Source organism: Apostichopus japonicus, chromosome 19 (assembly GCF_037975245.1).
Source record: "Apostichopus japonicus isolate 1M-3 chromosome 19, ASM3797524v1, whole genome shotgun sequence".
Lineage (NCBI taxonomy): Eukaryota > Metazoa > Echinodermata > Holothuroidea > Aspidochirotida > Stichopodidae > Apostichopus > Apostichopus japonicus.
In genome coordinates this window covers 15,740,692-15,753,205 of record NC_092579.1, presented here as the reverse complement: position 1 = coordinate 15,753,205, position 12,514 = coordinate 15,740,692, and the positions used below count along the sequence as shown (strand labels likewise).

At 37.3% G+C, this 12,514-nt stretch overlaps 1 protein-coding gene across 6 annotated transcripts in view; it reads right to left on the bottom strand.

Moving 5' to 3' along the window:
- The window catches only part of LOC139960109 (uncharacterized), a 92,788-nt gene that overhangs the window by 74,317 nt on the left and 5,957 nt on the right, over positions 1 to 12,514 (bottom strand). For all 6 annotated transcript variants that reach the window (XM_071958227.1, XM_071958223.1, XM_071958222.1 and 3 more), the window contains exon 2: positions 8,517 to 8,673. In XM_071958227.1, coding sequence (XP_071814328.1) covers positions 8,517 to 8,673 — 157 coding nt within the window. The remainder of the gene's footprint in view (positions 1 to 8,516; positions 8,674 to 12,514) is intronic.

The following is a 12,514-nucleotide window of genomic DNA, read 5'->3' as shown; positions in this document are numbered from 1 at the left end:
CACACAAACATTAGCAGCAGTTTAGACAGGAACCACAATATTTTGTACAGGAGACAAAAATTAGGGCATTCAATTTTTCAAAACTGCTGCATGAAATTTGAAGACTAAATTATTTGCTAACTTGACAAAACCACTTCCAAGTTTAAGCTATGTTATCATTTCTGTTAGATATAATATAATAATCCATGACTTCACTTGCAAGGAAGAGCTATATGGTTGCTGCGAGAGGTACTATAAATGGCCATAGATGGAGATGTACAGTAACCAGTGTCAACAATGCACAGATATACAGCACTGGGTATACATAAGTACTGTACATTGTACTTAACACAGTTTTACACACCAGTGGAATTCTTTTACTGTATATTATGACCTAGCCTTGTGCTGGAGTATCTATCTGTTTACCTTCAAGCTACTTAATAATACTAAATGTAAATATCTCCAGCTTAGTTGAAGAGACGACAAATGTTGACATTTTCTAGCTTACAGCAATAAGGAAACTTCAACAGAGTAATTCAGCAGTCACAGCTTTAAAAGGTTGAAGAGGTGTCGTCTTAAGAGTGTCCTGGGAGTTCAAAGGTCACATATAAAGGTGTCCATCCATTTGAACCATGCAGTTGAACCATGCAGTGGTATATTGCCATACCATTTCTTCCAATAGTCTGGATACTCTAGTATTACTATGACTTTGCTTACACAGTACACACAGTGAGAGATACTCCTAATTATTGGCTTTAAGGATTTTAATAGTCGAACTCGGTAATTTGAAACCCTGAAGCCATTAATTAGTTGAGCAGATTTAGATAATAAAAAAAAACTAAGCATATAAACTCACAATGAAGACAAATTATATTTTGATACCAGGAGCTGCTATCCATCTAATCATGATTATGTAACAATACAAAGGGCAGAAGTCACACTATTAGTAGAACATAACCACAGGATCAATACTGTTCAGATGTTACAAGCAATAGTCTCCATCCCTGGGAAAAGGATGGACCGTGCAGGACTTGGTGACTACATGTAGCTTGCCAAATGTTATCCAACAAGGCTTGGGACCATTTATGCCAACTGAATGGTCTTGAAATGTCTGTCATAAGTACCGGGTCTGTCTCCTTTTTAACCATTCCCAAAAACTTTGGAAACAATCTACAGAATATTGACCTTTGACAGACCAAATGTCAATGAAAAACTTTGCATGTTCTTCAACACAATGTGCAAAAGTAAAGTGGGCCTGACGTTTCGATCCTAGCAGGATCTTCTTCAGAGGCTGAATGACAAGATCACTTTTAAACTGAGGAATGCGAGGTAACTTCCGCACAGTATTTGAATCATGCTTGTGTGAAATCCCCAAAATTTACTGGTTTGGGATGTACCAGCGTTGATACTTACTTGTCTCCCAGGCAACATATGCACTTTCCTATCTACCTAAACAACACAGTTGCAATGTTTGAGCCCCCCCCCCCCCCCGCTTCCTGGGCACCTGCCAACTTCTCTATTTCCGAATTTACCACTCAAAGAAGCAGCTGATATACATGGTTTAGCATACTGTACATGTAGTTAAGGTAGATCGAAAGTGCATATTTTGACTGGGAGACAGGTCAGGGAGGAATGAGGTAAATAGTTTAAATTACAGGCATGACTGAATCTGCTTAACACCAACGCCATGACGACGACACCTTACAGGCGTTCTCAGAAAAACAAGATATACACATTGCTCATAGAACATAATGGTGACATGTTTGCAGTCAATAGCAGATCATATACACATTACCTTACAGTATATCATTGATCTTTGGTGTGAACTAATAAACTTTACAATGCTAATTCTTATTCTTCTCTTGTATGGCTGATGGATTCTTATAGTGTGTTTGGGAACTATCTACAACATTCCTAAACCTGTACTGTAAATTCTTTAGATATGGTCTAGCAGATAATATACATTACAGGTCATTTCAGTGGTAGACTGTCAAAGTCCTCCTGAAGCGAACACGATTACTTTTTATGCTGTCTATATTCTACATGTTAAAAATCCATCCAACATTAACAATCCTGACAACAGTTAGGTCATGCAAAGATATAGTACTGAGATTTATTCAAAGTGTACTATAACCTGAAACAAAGTAAAGATTTCCATAATTTGTAAAATTACTCATTTTTTTGGTTGGAAAGACTAACTTTTTAGTTCTTCATTCCAAATCAATTGAAGATTATACTGAGTACTTTCTTGCTTCCTAATTCTGCAGACTGTAAAACTTTTTCTGATTGTTTCACTTTTTTTCTGAAATTTTGTGTGAAAATCATTTTGTTGGTCATATCAGAGAATATACTCTAGTTGGATGATGACCTGTAAAGATAACAACTGACCCTGTCAATTTCGACCCTCTTTTAGCACCCAGTACTTCTCGAACTTTGAAACACAACAAAATTCAATTTCATCAAAATGATGATAATATTTTCAATAAATAATGGCAATGGTAAATGGGAAGATTTCACTGCAGGGCTTTTGACCTATCCTTACTTAACTTCAGATAGCCAGAGTATGGATGTACTATAGAACATACCATGGAAAGTTCCCTACTGGGATGATAAGTCAAATGTTTTGTTTTGTCTTTGTGCTATGTAAACTTGTTTTCTGCTGTTTAAACACTACTAGTGTAAGTAACTATTTAATTAAGTAATCAACCCCTCCCAACCCCTCCCTCTCCCTACCGCCATATCATTCTTTTCCCTCACTTGAGCCAACCCAAATCACAGGCCTATAATTCTGATACTTTCACTTAATTCACCTATAGTCTTTTGGTGGAGAAAATTAGTGTATCACACTCTTAACCATACCATTTAAAGCTTGAGCTACAAAAGTCATTAAATTGATTATTTTTTAAATCTGTATTTGCAAGAGTTTCATACGAGGGGTGATTTGTTATTAATCAATTTAGAATTGGTCAGATATTGACTACTAAGAGAACTGCTATTGTGAAAACTTTCTATCTTTCAAAGATGACCTTTAATGAGGTCAACTGACCACAACCTAAGGTCAAAACCTGTTTATGTCAAGGTTGTACATACTCAACCCTGGAAAATGCTCTTAAATTACAACACCTGAGGATATCACAGGTATTAAATGAATATCATCCCTAGATCTGGAAAGAAATGCATTGAAACTTCAATTTTGAGCTGACATTAGCAACACGTATGTGCTCTAAAAGAAGCTGGCAGGGTAGTACAGTAATTAAGAAATTCAGCTAAATTATTATTGGTTATATGTTTTAGGGGCTTCTCAGACTTTGAATGCAGCTTTTTCACCATTAGACTGTAGTTGCTAAATTTCTAGCTCAATCATATGTAATTCTTCAAAATTAAACCTCCCAAGGTTCTTCGCCAACCACTCAAGTGAGCATCGGAGGTTTCCGTGGTGCTTCGATCTACACGTTTCGTCCCTCTAACACCTTTTAAATGTACTTTTAATCACATGAAAGAAACTGGAAATTTGAAACCTGACTAGTCATGTTAATAAACTGCTTCGTTGCCGTGGGTTGTTTCAAGAGAGGAGAATCATAAAATCATTAAACTTTAATAGAAGAAACAATTACCATCAGCTACAGCACTGTCACAAAGAAAAACAAAATAGCAGAATTGTCTAAAGTAGCTAGCTGTTTCACTATCAGCATAAGGGGGTGCTTTCAAATTTATCTACATTTTTGCTTTCTTTCTTTTCACTAAAAGTTACAGATTAGAAAGTCTTTGGAAGACATTTTGAATGTTGAGTTGCAGTTTCAGCTGTACTTTGTTTGTCTAACAAGACTTATAAAGGTTACATGAAACTTTAAACAGGCAGGTTAACTTAACAGTTTATATGCAGGTACTAATGTACATATACATGTATGTACGTATATCGTGTATGTGTGTATGTATGTACATGTATGTATGTAGGTAAGTACATGTAAGTAGGTAGATACGTATGTATGCATGCGTGTATGTACTGTACAGCATGACAGACCGGTTGGCGCAGAAACATGGATTCGAGAATTTCACCAAAACAAGAAACAGTTAAATTGTGGATGAAAAACACAACTTCTGGACATAGGTTGCAAGCCCTCGGAAGGCTACCCGAGAAAAAGACATGTTCTCTTTGGACAACCAAACTCTGCTGTTGCTGTTTATATCTAATTCAGATTGTATTGTCTTCAACTGAATACCCCCAAAATATTTAAAACGATAAATTGGTTTCACATCACTTTGGAGATACCGAAATAAAACAATGGTAGGACAATGATCCATTGAAGAAGAGGAGTTTCACTGGACCAAAGCTGATGTTCTGACGACCAAATGGTTCAGACCGGGTTGTCCAAAGGACAACCAGAAAATGTCCTTTAAAGACTTGCGCTTGCTACGGGCTTTACATCTAGTTCACATGTAACTGTAGCGTACTTCTTCATTCCGTGTACAATCAACAGTTTTAAGCTAATCTTAAGGAAACAATTGGGATCTTTATGACTGAAATTTATCCACAGACGGCCTCATTCTATAACCACTTCCTGATTCCCAGCAGTAAATGAGTTTGAGGGAGTGCCGCCAGTAGTACACCCAAGCAGCCAGCCTACAATGTACAGGATTACAATGTCAAACTTCTGTATGTGGAAGTAAAAAATTCTTTAAAAGTTAATACGTATATTTAGCAAGTTCAGTCAACATATGACAATAACTTGAAACCAAATAACTTGAGAACCAAATAACAAAAGAGTCCATTGTGATTTGTGTTTTGTGCACAATTGGATCAGATTTAAGTTTACATAGAACTTTGCTAATTGTATGCACCATGCCACCATGCACCATACCCACTTACAGTATGTGAAATAACTACACTGTAGATAATTCCAATAGTGAAAGCTGACTGACGGTATTTTGATTTTCAAAACCACTGTATAGCTGAACTATTCCATACAGTATATACAGTCCATGTCAGAGGAGAGTGAATGCAGAACAAGTTCCATAGAGTCAGACCTATTGTCAATCTATAGAGAGAAACCTTCCCTTCTATAGGCTAGATAGCAAGGATGGTCCCTCTAAACCGAACAATGCGTTCACCATATACTGTATATGCCAGAAAAGGGCTTCAAATTCACAGGCAGTTTTTTCCATTGTTACTTTCTAATCAAAAGCAAGATCACCTTACAGTGCATTGTATGAAACAGATAGGGGGGGTCTTGTTTGAGGCTTTGTTAATGACCCTTGTATCACCCTCATGGAGCTGCTTAAGGTTTTGATGCACTAGGGTAATAAATACTAAGTACTTTAACAACATCAGGGGAATCTTACAATCAAAGCTTGAATAGAAGCCCAGATTTTGTTGCATGGTGCAAGACTTGACAAAAACCTTTTCACTTTGTGTTGTATGATCAAAATACTGAGCTGCCCTCCTTCCTCAAACTATAGGCTCTACCTAGAGCTCAAAATGCTACAATGCCTAGGATTTTTTGCTCGTGCCAACGTTGGCCCTGTGTAGTTACTCAAAGATGAGATTCAAACCAATGTTTCGATCAAAAAATATTAATAGCTCCTCCAGCCTACAAACCCGTACCATATCGGGAAAGTAAACCCCTTCTGTAATTTTATGACTCATACAACCTGTGTGCAGGACCTGAATTTATATTTGACACCCAACAGATATTTTTGGATTACCGCTAGAATTAATTGTCTTTCAACAAGCTGTCAGACCTGAGGAGGATACTGTGTCAAGTTAGTTTGTGCATAGAGTTCTCTTTATAACTCCATGACTTGTGCCACCAGACCCATTAATTATACTCACAATGCACAGTAAAAGATACTACACTTTTGCAGGAGCGCTGCAATAATTTACATACAAAATCTACTCTTGTTATGCAACAGCCTGTTGACCTACACAGTAAGCAGTTGTGTTCAAGTGAGATGGCCAGAGAAAGGCTTTAATCCTCACTTTGGTTTTGCCCATGCATGAGTGCACCTCATAACCAGTCTATGAAGAATGCACAGCTTTAAAACCTTCACACTTGAACAGTCCCATACCAGGAGGGCTTTTACAAGGACAAATTTATGCATACATGTTGTGCTTGCAGTTAATCAACTACTGTAACCCAGTACACAGTGTTGTGTAGTACACAACAGTACCCTCCCACAATACCACAATTTCTAGCAGTGGTGTTTACTGCTGTAAGTTCAGGTCATGCGGAGAGGTTGGTTCTTTGAGCAAGTATTCGATGATCACAAGTCTAAGCTGAAACAATAGTTTCTTTCTTTGTTTTTATTCAAATTCCCTTTCAATTTTCAAAAATAAATATTTAGTGGCTGTCTTTTACTGGTATTTAACCTCAACATATGAGTACTTTGCTGGCAACACACTGGTTAACATCATAACTATTTAAAGCCTGAAATTGTTCTTGTAGCAAAGTCCTTCAATACCACTCACTGCACATGAGAACCCTCTCATCAGGGAACCAACTCTCTCTGCTCTCTTCAAATTTGTACATACATTTTCCTTTGAAAATTTAGTAAACAACAGAATCCAGTCAGTGGTTAAACTATTGACATGAGTTCACACATATTTTATCCATGGCAAAAAGTCTTTTCTGAGCACTGCATGAATTACATATTTATTCATATTCTCAATGAAATACTGTAATGATTGGTTTCCTATAGGCTAGTTGACTCATATTTCTTGGAACTGTCCTATTTGGTCTGACCCTTTGCCCTAAGCCCACACATTTTGGTTTTATGGTTTATCATTCAGATCAGAAAGCTGTCCAGCGTAAGTGCAACATTTGTCATACCATACATGAAGCCATGATGAGTTCAGACAGGCCTACAACTGCCACGCCTACACCTGCCATGGCTACACCTGCCACACCTACACCTGCCACGCCTACACCTGCCACGGTGTCTCTGGCTGGCAATTACAAAATGAGTAGACATTCTTTACAGAAGTGTAGAAATATTGAATTATGCCTCATTAAATTCCTTGGAATGTATCATTCCTGTATCGTTTTATATCATTGTAAGACTTTTTGTGAACAGATAATCTGACGACAAACTGGTTCGTAAACATAGATGCAGCGATTCACTCCTCTCTCACCTGTCTCCATTCCATGTCTGCACTTTGGACCTTAAATTTACTCTAAACTTCCCCCAAAAACTTCTTGGTTTTGGGATTTATGAGCGAAGACATTTACCTTTCACCGCTTTAACATTGTATCTACTGTATGTAATACCTAAACAACATGATTGGATATGTTTTATATGTAAACAGACCAATAGATCAATACATATTTACAGAAGGTAATAATATTTTTACCCTTTGTTTTAAACATTTAGCACCTCATCTTTTCTCCCTGCTACATAAAAATCCATCGCCCCCTTTCTTCTCAACTCTGCATGACTGATGTGCTGGCTGTTCTCCATCGTGCAAAGATTAGTCACGCACGGCTTTGCCTGACAGGTTCGGGTAGACTGTTTTGCTAAAGATTACCTAGAGACATTTTTCAATTTGCTTTTCCAATGATTCAGAGCTCTACGAGCTATGTCGGGAATATTCCTCTCATAGCTAAACTGGGCCCTCAAGCCTGGAAGAGTGCAACACTCACTGGTGGGCTGATTAAACATAGACATTTGGGGGAAGTTAACTTCATATCCAAACCGTCAGATGTGATGACAAAATTGAGCCGGCTTATTTGTCGTCACGGAGGATGAAATGCCTGTCGTATTAATGACTATTGTTTGGATGCATTTAGTACTGGAAGGGAGACGGTGAAGATGTTTGTTCTTTTCCCATTTTGACATTCTTTCAACAGCATATCAAATATTAACATCTGTAGCTGACATTCATCACGAGCACGGTCAGCTCAATTCTGAGCATTAAAATATTTCAGTTCTATTGGGCATTCTTGTTTTCTTCGTCATTTGTTTTCATTTTTGCTTTATCTTAATCATTTCTTTATCATTTCATATAATACAGTATTTCTTGTGAACCTACTATGGCAGACTTATTGCTAAGGTTGCGAGGAGACAGGTAAGCGAGGAGCGAAGTACTGTAAATTAATTGCTTCCAAAGCACGAACATTTACAATCAATTCCAAGCTCAGCACAGAGATCTTCACTGAAAGCTTATCCTAACTTTCTGCAGAGCACTATTCGGTCTAGCGGGCAGCTATTTTACAACCACGTCATAAGAATTCATGTGTAGAAATCTAGATGGTTTTCTAGCTCATAAATGATACACGTCGTCGAGTGGCAATCCAATTAACCAATTTTTCAATTTAGAAAAAACCTTTTCAGATGGGAAAACCATGGATTGCTTTTCGATGCAATTTTCCACATTAGTTTGGCTGGCCATGGTTTCAACAGGGCCAGCAGTTCTGACGACACACTTAACTACGTTCTCTGAATGACACAGCCTTTTTTTCTTCATGTATGTGAAAAGCTTGTTTATGGTGCATCGGAAAACCTAACCTGACTTGATTTGCAGCAGCGCTGTGTTATCTTACCTTGAAGCATGCTTCTGTATGCTGTGTCTGTGATAGCATAGACATGAGGAGGCACTTCGTGACGTTTCTTCCCACGGTACAATTCAATTACCTTTTCGGTGTAGATCGGTAGCCTCTTGTAGGGATTGACAACTACGCAGAAAAGGCCAGAATATGTCTGAAAAGGAATTCGTTCAAAGAAAGAGATACATAAATAATGCTTTTGTTCTTTATTGTCTATTTTCAGTGGGTCCTGTTTTCAAGACTAGATTCATAACTTTGACCTCAAATTTATTTAGAGCTACAACTTTTTTTGATCGTTATTGCGATTGAAACGTTCCAACTTTTTATGACATAAATATGCATCGGTCGCAATTTATGGCAGTCTGAGAGTAAATTTGAATCGGCCAAAGTGAATACCAATGAAATTGTTAAAATTGTACATAAAACTTGAAACTGTAAATAATAAGTACAGTATACTGTATATCCGAACTGTGTCTAAAACTGATACATTTGAATTAATTTCACCCACTCTTCATCAGCCACCTTGCTCTCCCGTGGTTGCCAAGCAACAAGAGAAATAGAACAACTACTACTATCACCTGATGACACCCTATTAATCAAAACGCTAAGTTACTATTCTACCGATTTGGTTTCCTGCCCTTCTGTTGCTACAGTATATATTCAATTTTACTGCATTCAGAATGGCATTTCAAGGATTTAAGAAACAAATTACAGTGTATACTTGAAATTTAACTGCTTCTAAGGTTGTTTACTGTATGATCTAGACTTCAACATGGTTTCATCACTTATCAGCATAAGAAGAACAAACACAATCATAGGGGTAGCCACCTGAAGGGGAGTTTCACGGCTGTTCCAAATCTGTTTATATTCAAGAAACTTACATATCTCCTCCCCTACAGTGTACATATTGGTGGTTCTTCCATAAAACAAACTTTTCTACATTTTTCAGAAAAACAACTTTGCAGTTCAGACAAAACACAATTTAAGATATGATCACTTGAATAGACAACCTGAAAAAAAAAATTTGACCTGAAAAATTGTATCTATAGGTAGGGACTGGAAAGTTGCCAAGAGCGTACTGTAATTCTGCTATCAAATCAAAACATCCTTCTATGGAGAATTCAATTGTACTACTGTATGAGCAGTAGTGTAGATTTATAAGTCTCTGTAAATACTGGTAACTAAACTGTAAAATCTATCACAGTTATTTTGTCCACCTCCTTAGTAAATTTTGAGAGTCTGACAGGTGTAATGAAAGATAGCATTTAAGATAAATGAAGGAGCAATATAAACAGTATAAATGTATGAATAAGGGGTTAATCAACGGTCTAGCGTGCGTTACTCACAGGATTAATGCACGATTGGGGGATAACGCAAGCGATGCACGAGGGCGGAGCCCGAGTGCATCCAGCGATAGCATTAACACCCGGAGTGCATTAATCATGTGAGTAACGCACGCTAGACCGTTGATTAACCCGGTTCATTCATACACTACCATTTGTGTGGGGGAAAAATCATAAAACAAAACATTTTTGGTTACATATAACCAAAGATTTATTAAAGTGATGCCCCGTAATTTTACCGTGCGTTACTCACAGGATTAACCAAGGTCAGCTGACCTGAATGGACCAATAGGATTTAGGAATCTTTACTACAGGTAAGTATGAATGAATATAGGGTAATGAGTACCGCCCTCAAAATCTAACCTTTCATGTTCCAATAAGCAGGTATCAGGATGCTGTCAAAAAATATGACATTTTTTAAGACTGCTTTTTACTTTGGGTAACTTGGATAAGGTATGATTACAAATGGCTATAAAGGGCACTGAAGGCCAAGTGTCACATTAGAATAGTATAATTTAGTTAATTTGAATTTTTATGACAGAAGAAGTCAATCTGTCAGCTGTTTAATTTAGAAAGTTTTTTTTTCAGTAACTTTTACTTTAGTCAATCCTGGTTGTTGTTGTTGTTGGAGGGTAGTATCCAGGGATGTAGGGCAATTTACATAAACCCTAATCCCTCTTTTCACTACAAAAGTACAAGGTAGCATAATTGAGCATATTCAGTAGTCAAGCTAAATCTAGTATATGGCATCCTCTGGTAAAGATTGCGACAAAGCAATCTGTTATCTCTAAGTATTCAGGAGTCCTACGTGTTCTTAAGCAGTATTACAGAACGTTGTAACCTTTATTTTCCATGTTCCTTTTTTTTTATTATTTTAAGGAGAAAGTTCCTCCTCAATAAATACCTATTCACTTAAGAAGTTGAATTTATAAAACTTGTTCTGCATCATTAGCTGGTTGGAGTATTTCTTTTTTACATTGCATATTGATTTTGGATAGCCGCTAGGCGAATGTGTCGCATTGCCACTTGCATTCTTTTTGTGGGTGACACCAAGACAGCCATTGGTGTTGTACTGTTGTAGCACTGAGCCTTGAACTGTACATGCCAAAACTTTGCAAAACACTTCATTCCTGTCACTTCATGACCATAGGAAGGAACAGGCAGGTAAATATCATCACAAAACAATAATCTACATGGTATGACCTTATCACTACAGTACCTCTTCAAGTTCGCCATCTTATACCACCACTCCCAACAGGAAGGTTAGCCCTAGATGTTCAGCAGGGTACCTAAGAGATTGGTGTTACCTTACAGGGACCCTGCTGGGGTCATATTGACCTTATAAGTTGTAATCACAAGGAGGGTCAGGGAAATGACCTGGTATGAAAAAAAAAATCAATGCGATACATGTATACATACAGTACAGTTGTACACAACAAATACTGTGTACCATGCATACACCATGGTGTACTGTAGGAGAGAATCTGGACAGCCAAGGTGTTCAAGCAGGGAGTGGCTGAAGATGTAAACAACCAACACAAGGCAAGATTTGGGTCTCCTCACCTTCGGGGACGGATGCTTAATGCTATCATGCCAATCTGATTGGACGATTTTGGTCGAGTGACAAATGTTTGAAAAGTAGTTGTTCTTCTAAACAAGAAGAAGGAACTGATACTGTCCAGAATTTATCAAATATTTTAAATTGTATCATGTTCAGAAGGATAATCTTTACAACGATACTTATTCGTCTCCTACAAATACTCAATCCGATCTATTCCAGCCTTAAAATTTCATTGTGAGCTACTGTACCTATATAATAATACATGAAACCTACAGAAGATATTAACTAATTCAGGTTATTTCAATTGTGTCAGTTTTTGCAGACCTGTTAGAGTGAGACCGATTGGAAAGGAAAGGACTGGAATCAATATATACTGTACTAAAGTGCTAAAAGATATCCCTGTTACATATAACAAACTTGTTGTACACAAAAGTGTAGTCCTAGTATATGACACAATTGACCAAGTAACCCTGGATGCCATTGCTGTTTGAATTACATCCTTTTGGAACTGACCTTTGCCTTCAAATTGACCACTAACAGTTTAAATACCACCCACTTGCACATAAACAACTTAAATTGCTGGACAGTCAACCATCTAGAGCTGGTTGGACAAATTTCAGTAAGTTTTGAATGCAAAGAGGAACACTAGTTAGCGAAAAACAACAACACATCAAAGAAAAAAGTTTATGCAAAAAGTGACCGGGATGAACCTACTGTATGCTCAATGAATATTTCTTTCTTTACATCGTAAAGTTTCCGTAAACTTTACTTTTATTACCTGTCATGTGTCTAAAGGGTTTTATTGAGTGGTCTTTAAGGTCAGGAAAAAGAAGTTTATACCCCTTTAAAGAAGTTTACAGCTGTACATACCAAATATCTTTAGAAGTGTCAGAAACTGGTGGGCAGATTGATACTATAAAATGTCTGATATAACAATAGTAAAAACCACATAGGACTTTGGACCTTCTCTCCTGTTTATGGCTGGCAGTGGACAGTATAAATCAATTCCGAAGGGGTCAAGTAAATTGACAAAGCAGAATGGACCCAACATCATGATAAAAAGCAGTTGTAAACTTAATTACATTTCTGAA